Source organism: Barbus barbus, assembly GCF_936440315.1.
Source record: "Barbus barbus genome assembly, chromosome: 14".
Classification (NCBI taxonomy): Eukaryota; Metazoa; Chordata; class Actinopteri; order Cypriniformes; family Cyprinidae; genus Barbus; species Barbus barbus.
In genome coordinates, this window is record NC_136742.1 from 14,685,616 (window position 1) to 14,710,904 (window position 25,289).

Consider the following 25,289-nt stretch of genomic DNA (forward strand, 5'->3'; position numbering starts at 1 on the left):
GGAATAAATAAAATACGATTAAAAATAATATTAAAATATTGAATTTCAATTGATGGAATAAATTTAGCTTTTGGTGAAAATAACATATTTTATACAAATTTTAATGATAAAATTATATATTTTTTTGATTTAAAGCAGCAAAAAATTAAAAAAGGTTTTATATTATTAAAATAATTAAAAATACTAAATTCTGTACCCTCTAAAGCATCACATTTTCATTGTGTCATCATTTTGTAACTCAGCTAGAGACATGTCCTGGTCATTGTTTGTGGAGGGGTTACTCACTTTTGTTTCGGGTGACAGGAATGATGCATGTTTTGACTCAGAGTGAGGCAGAGAACCGGCTGTGAGAACACAAGGTCCTCTCTGCTTATCATAGACATTATAGATATTTATGAGACTTCGCTGACTACACTCCCCTGCTGCTCTGTCTCCTACAAAGTCGGCTTCTTTCTATCTTTCTCTCCCTTTCTGTGCGAGTTCTGATTCCACTGTGTACTCTTAGACCCTTTTTGAACCAGTGGACGGATGTGGGGCTTGGAATGGAGCAGAATAAAAACAAGCAAACAGGGGAGTCACCAGTCCGACTCTGTTGTAGGATATCCTGGATGAGTGCATGTCGCTGCTGTTTTTGGGCAGCCGAAGCATGTAGAGTTCGATAGTCTGCTCTCATGAGATTCAGAAGCCAGTGTGTGATGTCATAAACAGGACGGACATCCTGGACATTACTTGCCCAAATATAACCATTTCACTTATGGAAAAAATACCCTTCTCGAGTGGAGGTTGATGCTGCTTTTTAGTACATAAGACTGAAACGACCCTGAAAAGAATAAGGCATGAGCTCCAGATGTGATTATAATAGCATAAATCTATTGTTTAGCATGCATACATAGCACAGTTGAAATATAGTAGATAAAAAATGAATAGAGGCAAGTGGTAAATATGAGTTGGGAATGGGATATTCAAAATACGTGAAAATGGGGGATGTGGATAATAAACAGATATGTGTCCCCCTTGAATTAATTTAACAACAAAAGAATCCTCTGTGCAGATGTATTATGTCTTTAATGACACAAATAGCATAGGCATGTCCCTGCACTCTGCCCTCTTCAGAGACCCACATGAAACGAAGGTGAAGAGTCTCTTGATTACACACGACTCATCAGCATTCTCAAGTGGGCTCTAATTATATATTGTTAGCATAATTTATCAGTTGCTGCTGCTCCTCATTAAACATGTCCAGGGTGAATTAAAAATTGTTTGACAAAAAAATTTAAACAAATGTGTAGCTACATTATGCACATTATTACGTACAAAATACATTAGAATATTACTAATGTATTTGGCTATGTGTATTATTTCAGTATATTTTCAAAATACAAACTTATATGTACATTTTGTCTAGACAAATTAAATTTAAATAAAATCTATCTATCTATCTATCTATCTATCTATCTATCTATCTATCTATCTATCTATCTATCTATCTATCTATCTATCTATCTATCTATCTATCTATCTATCTATCTATCTATAACCGATTCCGGAAATGTTGGGACATTTTTTTAAATGTGAATAAAACGAAAACTAAAAGAATTTCAAATCACATGAGCCAATATTTTATTCAAAATAGAACATAGAGAACACAACAACTGTTTAAACTGAGAAATTGTAAAATTTTATGCACAAAATTTCAAATTTGATGCCTGCTACAGGTCTCAAAATAGTTGGGACGGGGGCATGTTTACCATGGTGTAGTATCTCCTCTTCTTTTCAAAACAGTTAGAAGATGTCTGGGCATCAAGGTTATGAGTTTCTGGAGTTTTGGTGGAATTTGGTTCCATTCATGCCTTATATAGGTTTCCAGCTGCTGAAGATTTTGTGGTCGTCTTTAACGTATTTTTAATTTAACGATGCGCCAATATTTTCTGTATAGGTGAAAGATCTGGACTGCAGGCAGGCCAATTCAGCACCTGGACTCATCTACTACGAAGCCATGCTGTTGCAATAGCTGCAGTATGTGGTTTTGCATTGTCCTGCTGAAATATACTAGGCCTTCCCTGAAATAGACATCGTCTGGAGGGGAGCATATGTTGTTCTAAAACCTTTATATACCTTTCAGCATTCATAGTGCCTTCCAAAACATGCAAGCTGCCCGTACTGTATGCATTTATGCACCCCCATACCATCAGAGATACTGGCTTTTGAACTGAACACTGATAACACGCTGGAAGGTCTCCCTCCTCTTTAGCCCAGAAGACACAGCATCAGTGATTTCCAACAAGAATGTCAAATTTGGACAAATTTTCCACTTTGAAACAGTCAATTTTTAACCCTTAAATGCATACCTCGGATCTTTAGCGACCTGGGACGTCATTCGCTACCCTCTCTCGCCTTCATTTTTTAAAGTTAGACATCAACTTTCTTAGCATTCCTCAATCTATTCACTATAAACAATATCACAAGAAAAAATCAAATAAAATTTAAAAGAATGTCTGTTTTCTGATAATTTTTTTATAAAAAGTGTATAGGGACCTGAGCTGTGTATTAGTGTAAGTATATTTTTTCTGCGCAAAAAATATTAAAATATCTGATGACTCAATGCATGCAATTCACCTTTATTCCTCGAGATGGCACTGTTTAATAGACAATAATGACGTGACATTTCGCTCATAATCACTGCAGGCATAAAACAAAAGCAAGAAATATCATAAGCAAAAATTAAACTGGTTTGAATGGCGATACTGCAGAGCGATTACTGTATGCCATAAAATACAAATGTAACTGTCATTTGATGGTGGACGTGGTGAATAAGCTGCCAGCGATCAAACTATTGATTTTGAAGTCACTGAAAATGGTACTTTTTTGCGAATATGTTTGAGATCACGAATATGAGCCAGATGCTGAATGTACTGTGGAAGTGTGTTCTGACGATGACGGTGATGGTACACAGCAAAATCCCCAGAGTTAAATCAACTCTGCTCAGAGTACATATTGTCCCAATCTACAGAGTGTTAAAGTAACACTGAAGCAGAGTTAAAGTTAATGGGATAATTAAGCGATTCATTAAGTGATGAGTGAGCATTAGATAAGAAAACCCGTTGTTAACAATGTTGAAGATGAACAACTACTGCTCTGGCTTTTAGACATGAAAATTTATCTCATAATCCTCACCAGTGGTAACTCTACTTCAGTGTTACTTTAACTCTCTGTAGATTGGGACAATATGTACTCTGAGCAGAGTTGATTTAACTCTGGAGATTTTGCTGTGTACAATCATCTGCTCAAATTTAACCCTTCTAAGTTTCAAATGGTAACGAAATACGCTTTATTTTATCCTTCTTAAAGAATGTTTTTATTTTATTTTATTGTTCTTAAAATATCAAGAGATTTTTTTTGCTATTGCAGCAGTTAGAGATCCATCCATGCTGGATATATAGGTCCGGGTCGCTAAAGACCCAAATATGTAATAGTGATTGGTGAAACATTCATGAATTTAAGGGTTAAATGAGCCTTGGCCCACAGGACACGATGGCGCTTCTGGACCATGTTCACATATGGCTTCCTTTTTGCATGATAGAGCTTTAGTTGGCATCTGCAGATGGCACGGCAGATTGTGTTTACCGACAGTGGTTTCTGGAAGTATTCCTGTGCCCATTTAGTAATGTCAATGACAGAATCATGCCGATGAGTGATGCAGTGCCATCCGAGGGCCCGAAGACCATGGGAGTCCAACAAAGGTCTTCGGCCTTGTCCATTACGCACAGAGATTTCTCCCGTTTCTTTTAATCTTTTTATGATGTTATGCACTGTAGATGATGAGTTTTGGAAAGCCTTTGCAATTTGACATTGAGGAACGTTGTGTTTAAAGTATTCCACAATCTTTGTACGCACTCTTTCACAGATTGGAGAGCCTCTGCCCATCTTTACTTCTGAGAGACTCTGCCTCTCTAAGACATCCCTTTTATAGCTAATTATGTTACAGACCTGATGTCAATTAACTTAATTAGTTGCTAAATGTTCTCCCAGCTGAATTTTTTCAAAATGTCTTGCTTTTTCAGCCCTTTGTTACCCCGTGCCAACTTTTTTGAGACATGTAGCAGGCATCAAATTTGAAATGAGCTCATTTAGTGGATAAAAGTGTAACATTTCTCCATTTAAACATTTGTTATGTTCTCTATGTTCTGTTGTGAATACAATATTGGCTCATGTGATTTGAAAGTCTTTAGTTTTCATTTTATTTAAATTTAAAAAACTTCCCAACATTTCCGGAATTCGGGTTGTATCTATCTGTCTATCTATCTATCTGGCTGTGTGTCTATCTATCTATCTATCTATCTATCTATCTATCTGGCTGTCTGTCTGTCTATCTATCTATCTATCTATCTATCTATAGGTTAGTCCTTTATCGGTGTTGTAGAATTTGTATTGCAGACTGCAGTGAATCTGTGAGTTCTCTTTCCTTGTTACAGAGTGTCAAGGTTGATTGGGCTCATTGTATAAGGTCTAATTGTAAAGATTATTGAGCAGAGCAATCTGCACCTGCTCTGAAGGAGCGAATCAGTCAGGGGGTGTCAGGTCATTCTCAAGGGCATACACAAGAAGCTTACACACTGCAACTTGTCATTACAGACCAACAGTCTTGTCATTACAGAACCTATTCGTTCAATCATCATGAGACATATCTGAAGCATTGTTTTTGTATTAAACCTAATTTCAATTTGAGCACTGAATAGTGCATCAAATCCCCCCTGCCTAATATGTAAGTTTAAATTTTTTACTAGGCTGTGTTTCACATACTTGTTACACAAGCACACATTGACTGAAGATGAGCTCTGTCTGTCCTAAGATGTATCCATTGTTTAGGTTACAGTGTTAGAGGAAGTACAGGTACATCTCAAAAAATTTGAATATCGTGAAAAAGTTTTTTCTTGTAACTTATTTCAAAAAGTGAAACTTTCATTTCCAATGTAATCATTACATGTAAAGTAAAACATTTCAAAAGTTTTTTTGTTTTAATTTTGATGATTAGAGCTTACAGCTCATGAAAGTCAAGAATCAGTATCTCAAAATATTAGAATATTTACATTTGAGTTTCAAATAATGACCATCCCTACAGTATAAATTTCTATTTCTTTGAAACCACAATAATGGGGAAGACTGCTGACTTGGCAGTGAACCAGAAGACGAACATTGACACCCTCCACAAAGAGGGTAAGTCACAGAGGGTCATTACTGAAAGGTGTGGCTGTTTACAGAGTGCTGTATCAAAGCATATTAAATTCAAAGTTGACTGGAAGGAAGAATTTGGGTAGGAAAAGGTGCACAAGCAACAGGGATGACCGCAAGCTTGAGAATACTGTCAAGCAAAGCCGATTCAAACACTTAGGAGAGCTTCACAAGGAGTGGACTGAAGCTGGAGTTAGTGCATCAAGAGTCACCACGCAAGACGTCTTCAGGAAAAGGGCTACCAAGCTATTTCTGAACCAGAGACAACGTCAGAAGCATCTTACCTGGGCTGTGGAGAAAAAGAACTGGACTGTTGCTCAGTGATCCAAAGTCCTCTTTTCAGATGAAAGTAAATTTTGCATTTCATTTGGAAATCGAGGTCCCAGAGTCTGGAGGAAGAGTGGAGAGGCACAGAATCCATGTTGCTTGAAGTCCAGTGTGAAGTTTCCACAGTCAGTGATGATTTGGGCTGCAATGTCATCTGCTGGTGTTGGTCCACTGTGTTTTCTTAAGTCCACAGTCAACGCAGCCATCTACCAGGAAATTTTAGAGCACTTCATGCTTCCTTCTGCTGACAAGCTTTATGGAGATGGTGATTTCATTTTCCAGCAGGACTTGGCACCTGCCCACACTGCCAAAGGTACCAAAAGCTGGTTCAATGACCATGGTGTTACTGTGCTTGATTGGCCAGCAAACTCGCCTGACCTGAACCCCATAGAGAATCTATGGGGTATTGTCAAGAGGAAGATGAGAGACACCAGACCCAACAATGCAGATGACCTGAAGGCCGCTATCAAAGCAACCTGGGCTTCCATTACACCTGAGCAGTGCCACAGGCTGATTGCCTCCATGCCACGCCGCATTGAAGCAGTAATTCATGCAAAAGGAGGCCCAACCAAGTATTGAGTGCATAGAAATAAACATACTTTTCAGAAGCCTGACATTCCTGTTTAAAATATCCTTTTTTATTTATCTTATGTAATATTTTAATTTTCTGAGACACTGAATTTTGGGTTTTCATTATCTGTAAGCCACAAGCATAAAAATTTCAATAAATAAAGGCTTGAAATATTTCACTCTATGTGTAATGAATCTATATAATATATGGGTTTCACTTTCTGAAATGAGTGACAAAAAATATTGAACTTTTTCACAATATTCTAATTTTTTGAGATGTACCTGTAATGTTTCCTCGGAGATAAGAAGACTAAGCAGGGATCAGTGATCAGGGTGTGGGAAGTCACAGCTCTATCAGGTGTCGGATGCCCTCATGTTATGCACCACTGCAAATATGCACATCACTTTTACCATGCAAGAGGTCACAGAGTGCTTGACAGGGATTTGACCCCTGAAAATAAATATTATTTTACAGTTGACCTTATACAATTCCCATCAATACATGTGATATATTTTTCTCAGTCAACATTATGATTCAGATGATGAATGTTAGTTCTTTAGTACTTTAAAACACATTACAAGGAGTCATTCTTTATGTCTTCATGTCTTCATAAATGAGGCTTTGGTGTCCAACGGCTTACTAGGAGAATCGTTTTTGGAACGTGAAGAGTGAGATTCCATTGAGAACAACTGATGCCATTTCCTCATTCTTCTGTTTGCTCTTTTAAAGTTAAGGGAGTATAAGTAGTTTATTTCTGATTTTTAGAACCACATATAATTTGTATTTTTTCCCTTGATACCTTTCTGCTGTAATGCCTCATTGAAACCCATCTGTTCTGAAAAAAACTAACATTTTTGACACATTTGTTATTATGGACATGGACTTAAAAAACGTAAAACTCTCTGACCATTGACTGACAGCCTCATGCAGAGTGTCACACCTCCACTTATGACATTAGTTAATGTCAGGGTTGGCAAGATTAGCCTTTTGCATGAAATTATATGTGAGTCACGCTTTGTAAAGATTATGTTCAGGTGAAAGTAAATTGCCTCAGGTTATTGGCCAGGTATGAACAAAGGTGAAGCAAAAAATAGACGCAAAACCTGTAATTATTATTATTTATTTTTTTTGTCTAAAGATAAAGCAAAATAAATAAAAAATAGGGTTATTACCTGTACTGTTTTCCCTTAAAGGTCAAGCAAAATTAAAGCCATGTTTTTTTCTCTCTCTCTCTCTCTTTTCCTTGACAGTAAAGTAAAAGTTAGAGGCAAAACCTGTACTTTTTATTTTACTTAAAGTATCAAAATATTTGGTTGCCAATAAAATTGCTTTAGAAATACAATCAAATTAAAATGTGCACATAATAATCTGGTCTCTGGACCTCTACAATTTAAGAAATTCTCATGAAGCAATTATAATTACTTTACCCATTTGTATGGGAAAATAAAGGTAAGGATGACAAAAATTAGCATTGTGTTTTTTCTTCATCAGATCTCATGTAAATATTCTGCTAATCATGCCTATATTTTGATACATGATATTTGAATGGTCGACATTTTTTGCCTTACTTGTTGTTTAACCTCAAACTAAGACAAAAACTGGAGGGCATATCAAAAATATATTATAAAGAGCATTTGTGAAAAAAGATAGTAACTTCTGTGTGACTTGATACGAAGAGCCCAGTGTCTAGCGGCAATAAATCTGTGTGATTTTCCTATCAATAATTTCTCACCTTTGGGAAATCTACTTATATCACATTTAATTTCCTGTGCTTGCTTTACAGTAAAATTGTAAGCCTATCGCTATGGAAACAAGCTTCAGTAATAAGGTCATGCATCAAATATAGGGATAAAAATTGAGCACAGCAATTCAAAAAGAAAATAGATCCCATTGATTTATAACCTGTCAGCAAGTACAAATGTTGCTATTTGATGCCCTGTTTTTTGTTTTGTTTTGTTTCTGCATGGCTGAATGATGCTGTCACTTTAACATATGGTTTGTCAGAATCGCAACAAGGGATTCATTATTTTCTGATATCTCAGTCGCAGATGCCTTTTAGGAGGAAATGAGCAACTAACAATTGTGAAAGCCATTAAACTGGGTCAAGGCCAAAATTGGAGATAAAAGGGAATCAATGCATTGGCCATAGGTTTATATGCGAGGCCTCAAAGGAAAAGCCATGAAATATGGATGAGGGAAGCCACCAAAACACGCCTACCAGCACCAGCATCTCTGTCCGGCAGTCCAGCACTCCCCCTTCCCCCATCGTCTCCACCACAAATCTGTTATTACCCACCCATACCTTCTTCTTCTTCCTTTTCCTCCAGCTTCCCCCAGTGTTTAAGTAATCATTGCATTTATTTACAGCGTGCCTAGCGATACGGCAATTTCCAGATGAGAAGGTGTTGGGTGCCGTAAGAAAACCAGAGCCTATTAGGCCACACTGCCTGTCTGCGTTACTTCATGTGCTCACAAAAGCATGCAGCCTGCCTCTTAATACAAATCAGGATCAGACATATTTAAAAGAGATGGAGGAGCTCAGTACTGCTCATTCGTATGACACCTTTATTTGACACACTCAATTCAGTTCTCTCAGCCTTTATTAATGAGCTGATGATATAAATCAGGTGTGATAAATAAGGGAGACATGCAAAATGTGGAGTGTTGAGGTATTATCCAGGACCAGCTGGTCTAACTGGTCTGTCAGCCTGGCCAAGCTGGTTTTCAGCTGGTCGGCAAGTGCTTGACAGGTCTCCTAGTTTTACCCAAACACTTCTAAAACCAGCCCACAAACCAGTTTAGGCTGGTTTAAGATGTTTTTAGGCTTAGTTTTAAAAGTAATAGTTTGCCCAAAAATGAACACTTCCTAGATGTAGATGAGTTTTTCTTCATCAGAATATATTTGGAGAAATAGCATTACTTGTTCACCAATGGATTCTCTGGAGTGAATGGGTGCCATCAGAATGAGAGCTGATAAAAACCACAATAATCCATGAGTAATCCACACGACTCCAGTCCATCATTGAACATCTTGTGAAGTGAAAATCTGCACGTTTGTAAGGAACAAATCCATTGTTAAGCATTTAAACTTTAAATCGTTCCTTCTGGCCATAATCCATAATAGTGCTTCCTCCTGTGATAAAGCAGTTTGGACTCTCATTCTGACGGCACCCATTCACTGCAGAGGATCCTTTGGTGGGCAGGAAATGCAATGCTAAATTTCTCCAAATTTGTTCATACGAAGAAGCAATCTTATCTATCTCTTGGATGATCTGAGGCTGAGGGTCAGCAAATTTTCATTTTTGGGTGAACTATTCCTTTAAGATTCTTTTTTCTTTCCAGGCTTGAGGATTGAGACGCACTGCCTTAGGCACTAAGGTAATTATAGCTTTAGATTATACCGTCTTTTTTCCTGTAAATATTTTAAATATAAATGCTTTTCGATGTTTGTCTTTTGTCTTCTTGGGGTCTCTCTTTTCAGGTTAACGCACATGTACAGTAGAGGGCGCTCTCACCTGTGTCAAATCACACTAGCAGGCTGAGCACGCATCAGGATATTGAACTGCAGCGAGGATATACGGGTTTCCTGAGGCTCGGACTACTTTACGTGGTTTTGTGCTTTTCACATAATATTTTAAATTGTTAAGTTCAATAAAATGTTAAAGCACTTCATTGACTTGACTGTTTTACATATAGTATTGCCAAAGCATCAGTACACACAATAATAGGCAACTAAATAAATAAAATAAAGTGCCAGTAATGTTTATAAAAATTATAATCACAATATAGAAGGAATTAGAATCAAACACTAAGTTAATTTAGTAAATGTCAATTTAAATGTTAGAATGTACCACAGTGTTTAAAACGAATATGGTTGATGGATATACATTTCCAGTCAACGGGATCATGTTTGAGTGCTAAATCTGTTACATTTGCTGTGTGATTGTCGCTGAATGTATTTAGCAATCATTCAAATAATATATAAATTCTGTTACAAAAATGCCAGAATTCTTGATGGAAAAAGACCATGCGTTTAATTGCTCGTTGTGAAACAGCGTAAGTTTTTGACAATGCTCCGCCCTCGAGTGGCGGTTGGCTAAAGGAATCAGCAGGACGTTTTGTGATTGGTTCAGCCAGCTGTCAATCACGCGAGATCTCCTCAGGCGTGTGGTAGCTGTGAGCACATCATTTTGCCGTGAAGTGATTAGACAGAGGGAGAGATCAGCCCCAGACATCACCGCGCAAACACACCACGCTTGTGAATTTTTGCATGTCAGGAGCGGAGGATCCTGTCGCCGGTCAACGGCCGTTTTCCATCTTGTATTCATAACGCATAAATCAGCGGCATGTGGAATTGTATCAGGATTAGGAACTGGCTCCCAATCGCGTGCCTGCTGTTAACGATATGGACGAAGGTGAGAGCGCTGATTGTTTCTAGTATTGCAGATCGATTTAATTGCCATAGCAGTGATCAGCAGGCAAAAGTTGATGGGTGTGGGCTGACGATTTCAATGAATTTAGCTCAAAGTAATCGACATTTGAATTACGCAGCCACATGTGCTCATGCATTTGGAAATGTCTGGAGATTGTGATAAATGTTAACTTGCACCCCGTCATTTAAAATAGCTGTTTCCAGCCTCTGTGCAGGTTTGCAAAATTGTAGACTGATTCTCTGGAGACTTCAACGCACAAGCGCACGCAACACATTCCCTCAAATAAAACGAGGCTACCTCAATCAAACCCGATCTGCATTTCAATAAAACGCAACCAGTATTATGGCTACTATGTTTATTTATTTTGTATTCACATGTTATTTTTAGGTGTCCCAGTCCTCTGGCTATTTTGAGCTGCAGCTGATTGCTGTAGAAAATGTAAACGGTGAGTTGTGGGACGGGGAATGTTGCGACGGCACGCGGAACTCTCAAGACCAGCGCTGCGTACGGGACGAGTGCGATACTTACTTTAAAGTGTGTCTGAAGGAGTACCAGTCTGAAGTCACCACCACTGGGCCGTGCACCTTTGGCTCTGGATCTACTGACGTTCTCGGTGGAAATATATTTTCTTTTAAGACTGCAAAGAACAACCCCAGCAAATCGAGCGATGTGGGCAAGATCATCATTCCCTTTCACTTCGCCTGGCCGGTAAGTGCGCGTCTCTGCATGAGCTATAATAATAATAAAGCTGTGAGATGCCACTGCTCGGAAGTTGAGTGCACTATATTGTTACTGTGATGACAGGGTCTCTTTTTTTAATCGTGGGCGTGTAAGGCTGCGGTGTCCTAACGATTTATGTGTAGAAAAAGGTTATAATGGTTAAGAACGGCTATCTTTAGGACATTCACTTGGCTGTGCGTGTCTGAAACTGGCTGCTATAAGATGCATTGTCTTGTAGTCGCCCTCATCATGTTGTTTCAAACCTGTATGACTTATTCGCTTTCCTTGGAGCACAAGTTGGACAGTCCTCATTCACTTGCATTGTAAGTCAATGGGGACTGTCATTCTGCTAACGGAAGAAAGTCAGGTTTGAAACAACATATCACGCGTGTCTGCTTGTGTCTCATTTTTGGGCATCACATGCGCGAGAATAAAGCTGACTAGGTAGGCTTCGAATGAATCGAATCTTTCTCAGAGCTTCTAGTGTACTTGATATTCAAATACGACGCGCAATCCAGCGGCAGCTGCACTTCCCGTAATTGTGGTGTTACTGGTTTTTGTGAATTTGTTAAAACGCTCTTTTGTAGCTTATTATGTTTACAAAAATGTACCACGGCAACCAGAGTTTCAGCTAAAACTCCGAAGTTACTGCTCTTATTGTTAGGAGAAACATGGTGTTGTTTTAAGTAGCAGGCGTTTCAACGTTGTTTCCTATCAAACTTTGATATAACCAAATTATTATTTTTTGCTTCAAAATACTTGAAACATTTGTTAAAATAATCATAGATCCAGATATGAAATAATACTTAAAAAAAAGTTTTAATCGGTAAAAATGACAATGTAGCCTAAAAGCTCAACAACAAATACAGCGCTAATAAATGATTTTAGAATCACCTTGAAACAATGAGAAGCTTCTAGATTTTTGATCAGTTTGTATATTTTATCAATAGTGGCTAATATTGCACTTTTATATTAGTTAGTACACAATAACTAGTAACTGGGATTTTAGTGGAAATATAGTTACCATGGCAATTTGTTGTAAGGGTAGCCTTGTACTACTTGCATCTCCCTTGTGTTGATATGTGAAAAACTTATCAAGTGTCTCTCCAGACACGCAGGCACATTACTGATGCTGATATCAGGTAGCAAATCGCTGCAATGTCTTATGCAGTTCGGTGTCACACCCGCAAACAACAACAGCAACGACAAAAAAGAGATGTCGTGTGGTATTGACTGTCAGCTTTGGACGGCAGCCCAGTTAGGCACACACTCACCTGGCAGACCCCTAAACTAACCCAACACACAACCACTCAACCTTTTAAGTTAATGTGTAACATGCTATCAAACTGACCCTTTCGGGGCCGCCTTTGATGCTACACCTGCTTCGCTTCTGACCACCGCTTGAAATTTTGCCTATGTCCCTGTATAACTCTGATCACATGATGTGTGGTTGTAGATCCGTGTCTGAAAGCCTGTGATTGAGTTTGAATTCAAATGCTGTGTGTTTGCAGTGTCTCATGAAATTGCCAGAGGAATGTGTTCTTGAGTGCCTGTGCATCCGGACATCTGTTTGATGTGCTCGGTGTAACCTCATCTAGTGCATTGTATAAAGATATCTAGCACCTCACCCAGAGGCTTGGAGATTGAGTCTGCCACCTGTCGGAGGTGCAGTTTATTTTCTTTTAGCCTATCTCTGTTTTTTTGTCAAGATTTCAGAGATTGTTTTTTGGTAAAGCTCTGTTGCCTTGATAGTTTGCTTATTAGCATCAATACAGATTTCCCGATTTGATTTGATAAAAGTTTTGAGTTTAATTTGATTCCTTTTGCTACTGCATGTGGAATCCTAGTACATTTTAAATGGCATTTCTTTCAGTGTTTTGTTATAACAATGTGGGAACATATATGCTTTTAATATTTTCAGTCTTTATTCTTGTGTAAAATTATTATAAAATTACACTTAGACTTCTCTAAAAGTGTAAAATTTGTCTTTCCAAATGAGTCATCACAATATTCCACTCAAAAGAGTCATTTGTTTACGATTTTGGCTACACTAGTTGCATCCTTTGTTTTGATTCCCTAACAAGAACTAGTTCATTTTTTTGTGATTCAGACAACACTGTTCACGCTGTGTATTATTGAATGCAGCCTGTGAGAAAGATGTTTTTGCTATTATTTTGTTGTTTTTATCATATCAAATAAAATTTGAACCGCAAACTACAGTAAAATATGGCTTTTTTTTGCTTTTGGGATTCAGTAGCGGGAATGCAGGAAACATTTGCATGGAGTTAAAGATTGATCTTTTGTTTTTAAGAAGTGCATATCAAGATTGAAATGCACTGTGCTACTTAGTTCCACTTAGGTGATTTTATCGGTTAGGGTGTATTCACACCAGTAAAGTTCGCTAGTTTGCTTGATTTGGTCCGGACCAAATACAGTGTTGATTTATTTGTATATATTTTTTTATTTTGGTGTGGTTCACTTTCACACTGCCCTTTTTGCAAGTGAACCAGAAATTGTAAACAAAACCGCATGTGTGCTAAGGTCATCCATTCATTGGTTTGTCCATTCAGCTATACCAGAGTTCATTTGAAACCGGACCGAGACCACCTCTTCAACTGGGACTCTGTACAGTTGTTTGGTCCACACCCGAGTGCAATTGCTGTATACACCCCTGCTGAAATATCCGCACCAAGGGGGGGAAACAAACTTGAGTCAGATTCAGTCGAACCTAACAAGACAGGTGTGAATACACCCTTAATCTTATTGTTTTTTTTAATGCAGACTTTGAGCCAGTAGGTTAGTAAGATCCTCATCTGTTAGTTCTAGTCCCTTGCAGTTGTGTAACATAGAGTTGAGTTACAGTTTTAACTCCAGCGTAAGAAATTGAGAGACATTAAAGAGCCTCTCTCGTGGCGCAGTGAATGTTGATGATAGAGACGGCAGCTGTATCCGTCCGTCAGAGTGGAGGACCACTATGCTTCAAGGCTAAACGGCAGCGTCAGCCATACCTGATTGGGAGCTTGCTGGGCAGTTGCTAGGAGACCGTTACATGGGCCTTTAGTAAACAATTATCTGTTGCCCTCCGAGTTCCCTTCCCCCTTAACTGGTCTTTCAGCGAAGCCACTCATTCTCGTCTCACCTGGGAAAGAAGTGCTAGAGCCTCACAACTGATTACACTATTGACTGTGTAATTAGCCGGTAACAGCTGGCTGAGTCTCCGGTCAACAAAAAGCAGTAATTGTCCAGTTCAGCATCAGAGCAGGTGGCTGTTGATTGGGACTGATTATAGATCGCTGCTCCCCCAAGGCTTCAAAATGTCCAAGTAAGCAGTGCCCATCTTTTGTTTTTGTTTTTTGCCTTTTATGGGGGTTGACCGGAAGCCACGGTAAAGTCGTGGTTGGGACAGTGTCACATTTTCACATGCTGCCTTTTAAGAATAGTACCAAATTCATTGAAACAAAATAAGATCTATATGCAGTTGGATGTGTTTTTAGGAAGCATTTACATAGTTCTAGTGTTCATAAACAAATAGACGGAATGGAAAACACATTTTTAAAAGTTACTATCATAAAACTGGACACAGCGTCTTAAAGAAAAAAACAAAGTTTGTGGCGGGACTCTTTAAAAAAAACAGCACGAAAAGCTACGCAATAGCCAAAGACATCTGTCTGATTGTGTATGGATGTTGAAGTGACACAAATGTTAAATGTAGACATACAACTTTTACAAGAGACTTACAAACTATCTAACAGAAAGTATGGCAATGCTTTACAATAAGGTTCTGTATTATAACTTGTGTGATTGCTAACATGAACAATTAGCAAAACATTAATACATTTTCTATAAATGTATGCAATTTTAACATTCCTTAAAGTATATTTATAAATTAACATTAACCTAGATTAATAAATGCTGTTAAAACAGTTGTTCATCTTTAGTTTGTGATTTCCTAATGCATTAACCATATTGTGAAGTGTTTCCAAAATGCTAGCTCCTCACTACTAGAGTGGTCAGTTATTGGATATGACTAGTTGGCCTGTGACACCTCTCTAGATCAAATGAACGAGTCAAGGCATAGTAGCTTTCGTTTTAACTGGCTGCACCATTCGCAGTCATCTGCAGTGGTGTGTGATGTTACAGGAAGAGCCAGTATTGATTCCTGTCTCTCCATGGAGACCCGCTGTGGTGATTCACCAGGAAGTTTAAGATCATGAAGAATCTCTAGCTGGATGTGAGACTCTCTCTCTTTCCCTTCCTGACCCTGAAATAGCTTTTTGTTCTGCCACCACAATAAACATTTTCTTTCTTGTGACCTGGGGCAGAGCACGGCTTTTTGTACCCATGTCTTCCCATTAAACAAAGGGAAAGGCTGCATTTTCCCTCTTCTGAATGCAGCAGTCATGGTAGAGGTATTTTTAGCAGCAGAGAGACCGGACCAATTAAGAGGCGACTTGCCTGAGGTGACTTTATGAAGCAACCTTTTATGATACAATGTGGGTTGAGAGAGGTTGTCTTTGGTTATGTTGCATTTTGTAAACGCGTACAGTTTTCCCACCTAGTTTTGACCACGTTTAATTGTAAAATAGCTATTTTACAGGGGTACGGGGATTTTGAAATAATGAGATCTAGGGAGACCGTTTGGACTCTTCGTGAAGCGTATGAGCCAGGCACTTCCTACTCCATCACTCCCACATGATGGACTCTTTAAACCCATGACAACAGTCTATTTAGAAGGGCCTCTGCCAAAATGCTGTTAATCGATTAATGACTTGAATGCTTGAATTGAAAACCCACTTCTTGGTAACATGATTGCTGTGGTAGGGTTCTGACAAGTTTAAAGTGATAGTTCACTCAAAAATGAAAATTCTGTCATTAATTACTCACCCTCATGTCATTCCAAACCTGAAAGTCCCTTGTTCATCTTCGGAACACCAATTGATGAAAACCTGAGAGATTTCTGACCCTATTCAAGGCCCACAAAGGTAGTAAGGAGATCATTAAAGTAGTTCATTTGACAGCATGCGTATCACGGTACTCTCGTGAACACATGTCGAAGACTGACACAGAAGAGAAGAAATTGTTGATTCGAGTAATTTTTTATTGATGTCCTTAATGCGTTTCTGGACCTTGATCGTGTTGGGATCCTTGCTGTCTATGAAAGGGTCAGAGAGCTCTCGGAATTCATCAAAAATATCTTCATTTGTGTTCCAAAGATGAATGAAGGTCTTACAGGTTTGGAACGACATGAGGGTGAATAATTAATGACAGAATTTACATTTTTAGGTGAACTATCTTTTTAAGGCCTGTGTACACCATAGGGGTGTGCGATATGACGATTTTTGATCGTGGACGATAAAAATGTCTCCACGATCTGCTTTTGAAGAAATATCGTAGTATCGCGCTACCGCGCACATTGTCAAATACAGTTCTGGCGCCGCCGTCTCTATGTACTGTACAACACGACATACAGCAGTAGAGTTACTCAGACAGGACACTGCACTTATTCGCGATCGCAAAAGTACATTATTTGCATACAAGCCTTGCTGGTTAAATGTTTAATTCGCGCGCTGGTCTGACGTGCGCTTGTTCTGAGCGCATACACCTGAAGCACGCGCACTAAAACGCCTGTCTAACAGCGCCTGATTACTCAACTAAGTTATATTTTGCGCTAATACTGTCAAAACACACAAGGTTTACATACAGACTGAGTTGGTTATCTCTAAAATGAAAGTAAATAGTTAAGAGAGAAACGGATGCGTGCCTGTATATTAGATACGTGCAGCTCTTAAAGGGACAGGACACTAAACATGCTGTCGACTGTCATTAAAGGGATAGTTCACCCTAAAATTTAATTTCTGTCATTATTTACTCAGTGGAAAACCAAACAGTTGCTGGTCTACATTGACTTTGATAGTAGGAAAGAAAAATCCTATGGAAGTCACTGAGGACCAGCAACTGTTTGGTTTTCCACCTTCTTCAAAATGGCATTTATAAATGTTCAGCAGAAGAAAGAAACTCATTCCGGTTTAAAACAACTTTTGAGTAAATGATGATATAAAAATACAACATTATGACAGAATTGACAGACAGATGACAGAATATTAATTTGTGGGGGAACTATTCATTTAACGTTAACAAAACAACAAAACACAAAGAGAAAAATCACTCACTATTCTTGACTGCAAAACTTTAATACAGTTGCTTTAGGAATCAGTCTATCTAGTGTTTTATTTTTATATTTGTTCATTCAATTTCATTGAATGCTCTGCTAAATACACCTATTGTACCTGGAAATAAAGCACTGTTTGTTTTATTTGTATATTATGTGTATTTGTAATGTGTATCTTTGTTCTTATTTTTTAATAAGAAAAATAAAATAATGACAAAGATTTTTTATCTTCACCCACTTTGGCCTAAATATCTGCCATGCATCTTTGTCTTTCTAGTTTGGCTGTAATGCTCAGACAACTTGTAAAACCAAAATAGTAAAACTAACAAAGAATCGGGATAAAAATCGTGAATCGTGATATTTCTATAAAAAATCGTGATATGATATTTTTCCCATATCGCCCACCCCTAGTACACCATCTACGATAACTATAACCACAAAGTTTTATCAATCCTTCTAATTCTATAATAACAGAGAAGTCCACACCACAGCTATTATGGTAATGCAGTGTCATCAAAATCACTTTTTTCCTGGTGATAAACTATAAAACATCAACAGCCAATCAGAATCCACTTGACTTTAAAGAGCTCGAGCATTTAAAATGGCAGACAACAACTACAGCTTGTGCTTATAATACACAGAATGTTATCATCATGATATATACTCTTTATAGTTATTTTTTTCTTTATAATTTCCATTCTTAGTGTGTGCCTTTAGGCCTGGCATCAGGAAGGGAGAGCTGAAGAAAAAGCACTCTTCTTTTGTGCGGTACTTCAGCTGAGTATGTAAGAAAGCATGACGGTGCTTTTAGAGTATGTTGAGATCTTGAGTGTCGCCCTCATGAAGAGTGCAAGATAAACAGGTTACCAACAGAAGAGCTTCCATTAGGTTGAATGTACCGAGCCACAGTGGTGGACATGATTGTATTAGGCAGTGCAATTATAATGGACTTTCTTTGTCCCCTGAGAAGGGTCATAGAAAACATGGGGTCCTTGCAGAAGTGGGAGTTAGCGAGCATAACCCTGACGTCCCTTCCCAATAACACTGGAAGCTAGTGTGTGTGAGAGAGAACCGTTTGTATTGTTAGCTCCTGGTGCTCAACTAATTGTTTTCAACTACCCATCATGCTCTACCTCCCTGGTACTAAATTTCTCCTTTACTTCAGCACAGTTTCACAAATGACAGCATGAATGATGATTGTTTTTTTTCTTTCCAGCTGTATGAATGTTCAGGGGGGGCCTGATTGTTTTTGCTGTGTTGGCATACATGGATGTGGCGCGTGCGTGACTGTGTCTGACTAATGCATGTGCATCTTCCTGTGTGAGCTAGTAGGCTAATGAATTGTGAGCAGGTGTGCTGCAGTGATTAAAGTGCATTACCGCGCAGCAAGTTTAATTCCCGTTTGACCTCTGACCTTGTTCAAAAATATAATGATTGTAATGGAGTTGTAGCCCATGTGGCCACAACAGTACTCAGGTTAGCTTGCTATACTGCAACTAGGGCAATGGCTCTGCCATTTTAACTAGATGCTGAAACCGGAGTAATCGGCAGTACTGTAACTGGACAAGACCGACAGGGAGACAACTGGCTTGTCAGATGGTTTGATGATGAGCTAGCAGTCTAGGGTGTCAAATGGCCGCCTCACTGTAGTAACCGAGGGGCTGCGCTGCTTGCCAAATGGGAGGTTGCCCATGAGCAGTTTTTGGAATATTGTCATTTCGTATTGGGGTTATAACACCAGTGTAGGAGCAGCTATCTGGTGGAAGAGTTTCACAGATGTGGTTGATGTGTTCATGTTAATTTTTTGGAAGCCTACTTTAGATTAGTATGGCCGGACTAATGTGTAATACATGGTTTGGAAGGATTTAGAGCTGTGAGCATTGATCCAGGCCGGCGTCTTTGGGAGATCTGTGAGCTGTGCCCACTGGGATATGGCAGCTTCCAACCTCACAGCCTGTTTCTGTTGCTGCCAAGCAGCCATACTAGTCTCAGTTTCTACAAATGCTGCAGTTAAACCTTCTCTGAAATTGAGAAGATCTGAGCGATCAATGTGTGTTCTGGTGATTGATTTGTAATTAGCCTTTTTTTCATGACTATACTGTACTATACTATACTGTCTTTAATTTCTAACCTTGTACTCAGGGTGAGTAAGATAACCCATACTACACACTTTTGCTTGTGTTTCTATATGGACTGCTACTCTGTGTGTGTGTGTGTGTGTTTGTGGTCGCTGCCGTCCCTTCCTGCTTAATTAGCACCCAGAGGGGAGGAGTTTGTTGTATTGTCATTGCTAATGATCTTGTTGGCATAGCAGCGGAATGCTAAATGGGCCGTGTGTGTACACACTCACCCAGAGTGTGCCCTTCGTTAGCCAAGTCTGCAGCGATAAGCACCACGCAAGCATAATTCTGCATCTCACTTGGTGTTCCTGCCTTTCAGACTCACCGGACTCTCGTCCGACTCGCTTTATTGATAATGGTGTCTCATGGGTATGTAAGGTTAACTAGACGCATTTTAGTCGATGATGGTGCTTTATTATTGTGTCTGTAGGAACTTAACCCCCGTGTGGGAGTTTGCTGAAAGAGGGGAGGTTACCGAGCACAGAATATCATTTACTGGCTCCAGCGCCCAGAGTGCACGTCGGGCTGCATCTTCCTGTCCTCCCAGGGCCATAATGCCTCTTAAACAAAGCCATTGTTGGCTTTTGTGCTCTGTAAGCCTGGTGGAAAATGACAATTGACTGATTCGAAACGAGTCGTGTCAAATGGACTTGTTGTGTGGAGAGGTCACTGCTACAGTGGATTTCTGGAATGGAATAGCCATGGATTGCTCATCCAAGGTTAGGTTGTTGATGAGGATGGATGGGAAAGACCTTTCACATGAAAGCCACCTAGAAATCCCTTTTCAGCTAAACTGTTTCAGTTGGGGCTGAAGGAAGGGTTTTCGACGAGGGTGGGAAAGACTTTCCAGATTGTTCTCAGAATGAGAGACCATCAAAGCCACCCAGAATCCCTCTTGAGCTACAGGTTGGGTTAGGGTGTTCCTCCAGGTTCTTCCCTAGCAATTTTTGCCAGCCATTTTCTTTGATCCTGTCCCCTCCCCACCCCGCTCTCCTGTCATTACCCAGATCCAAAGAGCTGTTTCCTTTGGTTTAATTAGACTGCAAGCTCAATGTTGTTTTCCTCAGAGAGTTGTTGTGGCTGGTATTGTGAGAGAGCTGGATACTTCGGACAAAAAAATGGGGTTGTGGGTTTAGAATTTAAGATGGATGAGTGATCAATATAGGGTTGACCGACTGAAGAGGGGGCGAGAGAGAGCACAAATCGTTGAGACCTGGTCGTTACATTTGGGCCGGTGAGAACAAAGTGCCCTCATTTGTGATCAGACCTGGGCTGCAGGACCCTGGGGAGGAACATATTTGTATCTTGATGAATTGGTCTGTGCTGATTTCACTGTACTTCCTAAATGGGATGGTTGTTCTTGTTCTCTAATGTGCTGAATTTATCAAAGGGGGTTGGCTTTTTGATTTATGTCCACCTTTTTTCATATACCATTGCGGAACACATTGTTTTAGAGTTTCGGCTTATTTAGATGTCCTGCTTCTTCAATTGTATAATTTTCTTCCAATTCTTAAATTGTTGGAAATTGTATAGATGAACACATAAATTATTGATAAAAGAACGAAGTATCCATTTTCTTCAGTTTTCTCTAAATACATTACAAATAAAACACTTAAAACTAAAATTAATCATTTTAAGTCCTTCAATTGTTGCACTGCAATATTATAATGCACAGTATAAAAGTGGATATTGATTGTGAGATTAGCTAAAGATTATATTTAACAGTTTTTAGATGAACTCTGAGTGAGCGTTAGATGATGCAATGATAATTTGAGTGCAAAAATATGGAAAACGAACATGCACAATTAAACTCACAGTATCAGCTGATACCAATTCATTAATTTCTAATATTGCTCGATGTGGTGATATGCTGTGCATCACTAATCGGTATTCTATTTGCTCAGCTGCAGTTCAAAACTGCATGCATTCATTGCCTTATTGCTTAACAAGGATTAAATAGTTTGATCGAAAATTGATTTCAGCATCATGTTGAGCTAATTCAATATGTCAAACTGAAATTAGGATTTTCTTATTGCGTCACAAAATCTTGAGGACATGCTCTGCTCCAAAACAATCCATTAGTTTTGGGAAACAGTCTCATCATGTTCCAGGCTGATGATACAAAAAAGCCTTTCAGTGTCCTTTAATTGGCCTGGTGGTGTCTTACATTTTGTGGTAGTTGATGGTTGCGGTCAGTGTTGTCCACTGCCTCTTCACTCTCAGTTTGGCCCAAATCTCTGTGTCAGTCAACAGTTCAGCTAAAAAGATGGGATTGACATCCCAGATTAATGGAGATTTATGCTGTGGGGGCTTGCCATGGAATTAATAAATGACCTGTGGGTTCCCTGAGGACAATCAGTCAAAGTCTGGCACAGAACTTGTGCGACTGGTGCTTAGACTTTGAGTGACAGGTTTAGTGTGTGTGTGTGTTTGTGAACATGTACTTGAATATAGTGTATTAAACAGTAAAATGTTGGTTTCAAAAATGACTAGGAATAGATAGCTAGTTCGGGTAAAAAGCCCTATATAATTAGGCCAGTTTCAGATTTACCTGACCTTGATCGCTTGCGTTTCCATAAGACAAGTATTTGCATGCAAAAATGGATCCCAAAGGAACAAGATGAAGAGGTCAGTTTGAGCTTTTAAAAGTTGGACTATTGTCTAAACTGCTATGGTGTGACACTCAAAAAAAGAGTGTGGGACAATATGACATCCATCTAAATTTGAAAAACTTATGAATCTAACAGCTTTTTTTCACAATGGAAGTTATAGTTCTCTCATGATTCTGAAGAAAAAACATTAGACAACTAAGCAATCACATGTAATTTATGAATGAATGATTCAATGGCTCACTCAAGATGTACTTGTTTCATTACTGGACAAATCAACATTCTTGAACTAATCTCTTGTATGATTCAAAGACAAACATTTTAACTAGTGGTCGACCAATATAGTTTTTTTGACTGCTGATGCCGATATCTTGGAAAGCAGGGTGGACGATATAATGCTGATATAATTGTATTTATTTTAATTAACATTTAAGAAATTTGAAAATGGATTAAAAAATAAATGTGTAAAATAAACATACTTAAGATGACAAAGTATTTCTCATAAATAAATAAATATTTAATAAAAATAAACTTAAAAAGTAAGCACTGTCTGCATTCAATTCACACGGATTGACCATCACAGAGCATACGCGGCATACAATTGCACACTTCACAAGATCTCACAACTGGATTCAACTAAGTTTGCAAGGTTTGTGAAATTAAATGTTCATTAGACATTCGAAGATCTGTTTAAATTATGTAAATGCATATTTGCTGAATGCTGATGGCAAACGAGAAAGTAGTATAGTGTTTGCCTTTCTATTACTAATAATATAAAAGCAATCGTTAAAATACTTTTTTGTATATTTTAATTCCTTTTGTTTAACCATTCTATCTGATTATTGGCCTTCTATCCGTATTGGACAGAACTGTTAACGACGACAGCGAAGAAGAGGAAGAATTTGAGCACTGTGTGCTCAGGCCCTGCCATTCTCAGCACCGTCAAAATAAAAGTCCCTCCTCGAACACATCGGCCAAACAGGAAAAACTTATCGGCCGATGCCGATATGTGAAAAATGCCAAATCTCGACCGATATATTGGCCTTGGTGATTATATCGGTTGACCACTAATTTTGACAGCCTCTTCGCCACCTACTGGCATAACAATGTAATCTTCATTTGAAGTGTCAAATTACTTTCAAAAGGTGATTTACTCTATTTTAATCGCTACCATACACATCAGAGTTTATATCTGAACTATAAACATTTGAATGTTTGTAACAGAAATAATGATACTGTGTGGTTGGAAAGACTGAAGTTGTTTCATTCATATATATGGCAGCTGCAAACGCAACACTGATGTGATCGTACGCTGCACGGACGAACCGAGTGATCACAACATCACTAGTCTTTATCCGCATTTTAGCAACATTGTGATCACACACGTCAAAGGTTTGGGAATGAAACCGATGAATCATTGCAATAGGAATAGAATCACATTGGTGTTTGAATCGTGTTTGCGATCTTTAATGATTTATTACATTAAAGTGCTTTGTCATGTTGGTGGTGACACCTTTCTTGCAACATATTTAGCTATCACAGATATTATACTGAGATATTAATGAGCAAGGTTATGGCAGATCGCTAGGTCGGGTCCTCGCAAATGAAGAAAAAAAAAGCGCATAGGAATCAATAGGCGGAATTGAAATTTTAATTTGACAGCAAGTATCCGATTCCTGACCTTAAGTATCCAATTCTGGAATTGGAATCGATTTTCGATTCCCAACCCTAGTCTACAGAGTGGGTGGGGATGATATCTTCCTGCCAGGTCAGACAAGGGAAGTTTGCCTCTCTCTGCAGTTCCTTTTCCAAAAGCAGATGAGGAAATTAAGTACTCGTTTTCTCACAGAGGAACAGAGACCTATTTTTTTTTTTTTTTTTTTTTTTTTTTTGCGGTTTCTATGTTGATTTCTATTGGACTCCTTCAGTCCCATGTCAGACCCATTTTTCTTTCTTTTCTCGTTCACTCTCTTTGTAGGGTATTAACATGGCGCTGAAGGCTTCGCTACTTTAGATAAGGCGTGTGAAAGCTCTCAGGCTGCCTCGCACTCCCTGTCAGCTGGACGTCACTTGTTCATGACTGCCGGAGGAAAAAACTTTCCCTTCTTAGCAAGAAGATCCCGGCATAATCCTGTCATGTGGTGATAATAGTTTGGTTAAAGTAACATTGTTTAATGTAATAATCATATGATTTGCACTGAGTAGGGTCTTGTGTGCGAATGCGTCAGTGTTGCAGCCGATTGCGTGTGTGCGCAATCGGCTGCAATTGAAACAGTTTCCAATTGAAACTGCGGCATGGGAGCCTTTTGAAGCTGATGAGAAGCCTGATGAAAGGTCTACAGGGTCATTCTTAGCCTCTCTCACTTCAGCCCCCACTAATGTCGGCCCTGCCCCTCTTTAAACTGCCCCATCCACTGACTGTGGGAACTTGCACCTGTGGTTCCCTCCACCACAACCCCACTAGCCACCCACCTATTTTCGCACACACACACACACACACACACTTAGGGTGTTTACAGGTTTAACGTCCCAACATGAGTGTATTCTATCGCCCGAAGGTTCGCTTGATGCCTACCCTCCTAAGCACATCTGAGCCAGGCGGTCTGTGTTAGCTTGTTCACAGCCCACTATAAATATCCTTACTATCATCATAAGTAGTCCACGATAAGGAGGGAAGAATTACTTGCAACATACATCTCCAAGGGAGTTTGTTTGGGTCCGTTTGTGTCGCCATTGCGTGTTGGGCCACTTCTAGGGGTCGGGGTGTGTGTGTGGCCGTAGGAATGTTCTCTGAGTGTTACGAGACTCCGGTTGATGGTGTCTTGCAGTGATGGGTTTTAGATGGAGGTCTTTGTTCATTGGTCACCTCCCCCACTAGTCTTTATCCGCATCTAGCCCTTTGGGCAGCTGTCACATAATCCAGCTAATCGGAGACCGAGTGTGTGGGAACAGGACCGTCCCCATGCTACTGCGTCTCTCTCCCTCTCACGCGCATACACCCTGACATTCTGACCTTTCTCCTCGGGTGCGCGCATGCCATGCTCGGCTACGCATGACCACATGTGCTAGGCCAAGCGGATCAATCCAGCATATTCATTTACTGAAGGAGCT

The 25,289-nt window shown here is 39.2% G+C and overlaps 2 protein-coding genes across 3 annotated transcripts in view; one reads left to right on the top strand and one right to left on the bottom strand.

Moving 5' to 3' along the window:
* The window catches only part of LOC306880185 (creatine kinase B-type-like), a 985,569-nt gene that overhangs the window by 287,242 nt on the left and 673,038 nt on the right, over window positions 1-25,289 (bottom strand). The gene's annotated exons all lie outside the window — the stretch shown is intronic.
* LOC306880039 (protein jagged-2-like) overlaps window positions 10,323-25,289 on the top strand; it is a 49,406-nt gene continuing 34,439 nt past the window's right edge. Inside the window, exons 1-2 of one of the 2 annotated variants that reach the window (XM_079433309.1) lie at window positions 10,323-10,542; window positions 10,948-11,268. In XM_079433309.1, coding sequence (XP_079289435.1) covers window positions 10,474-10,542; window positions 10,948-11,268 — 390 coding nt within the window. In that variant the 5' untranslated portion in view covers window positions 10,323-10,473. The remainder of the gene's footprint in view (window positions 10,543-10,947; window positions 11,269-25,289) is intronic. The other variant, XM_079433310.1, reaches the window with a different exon arrangement.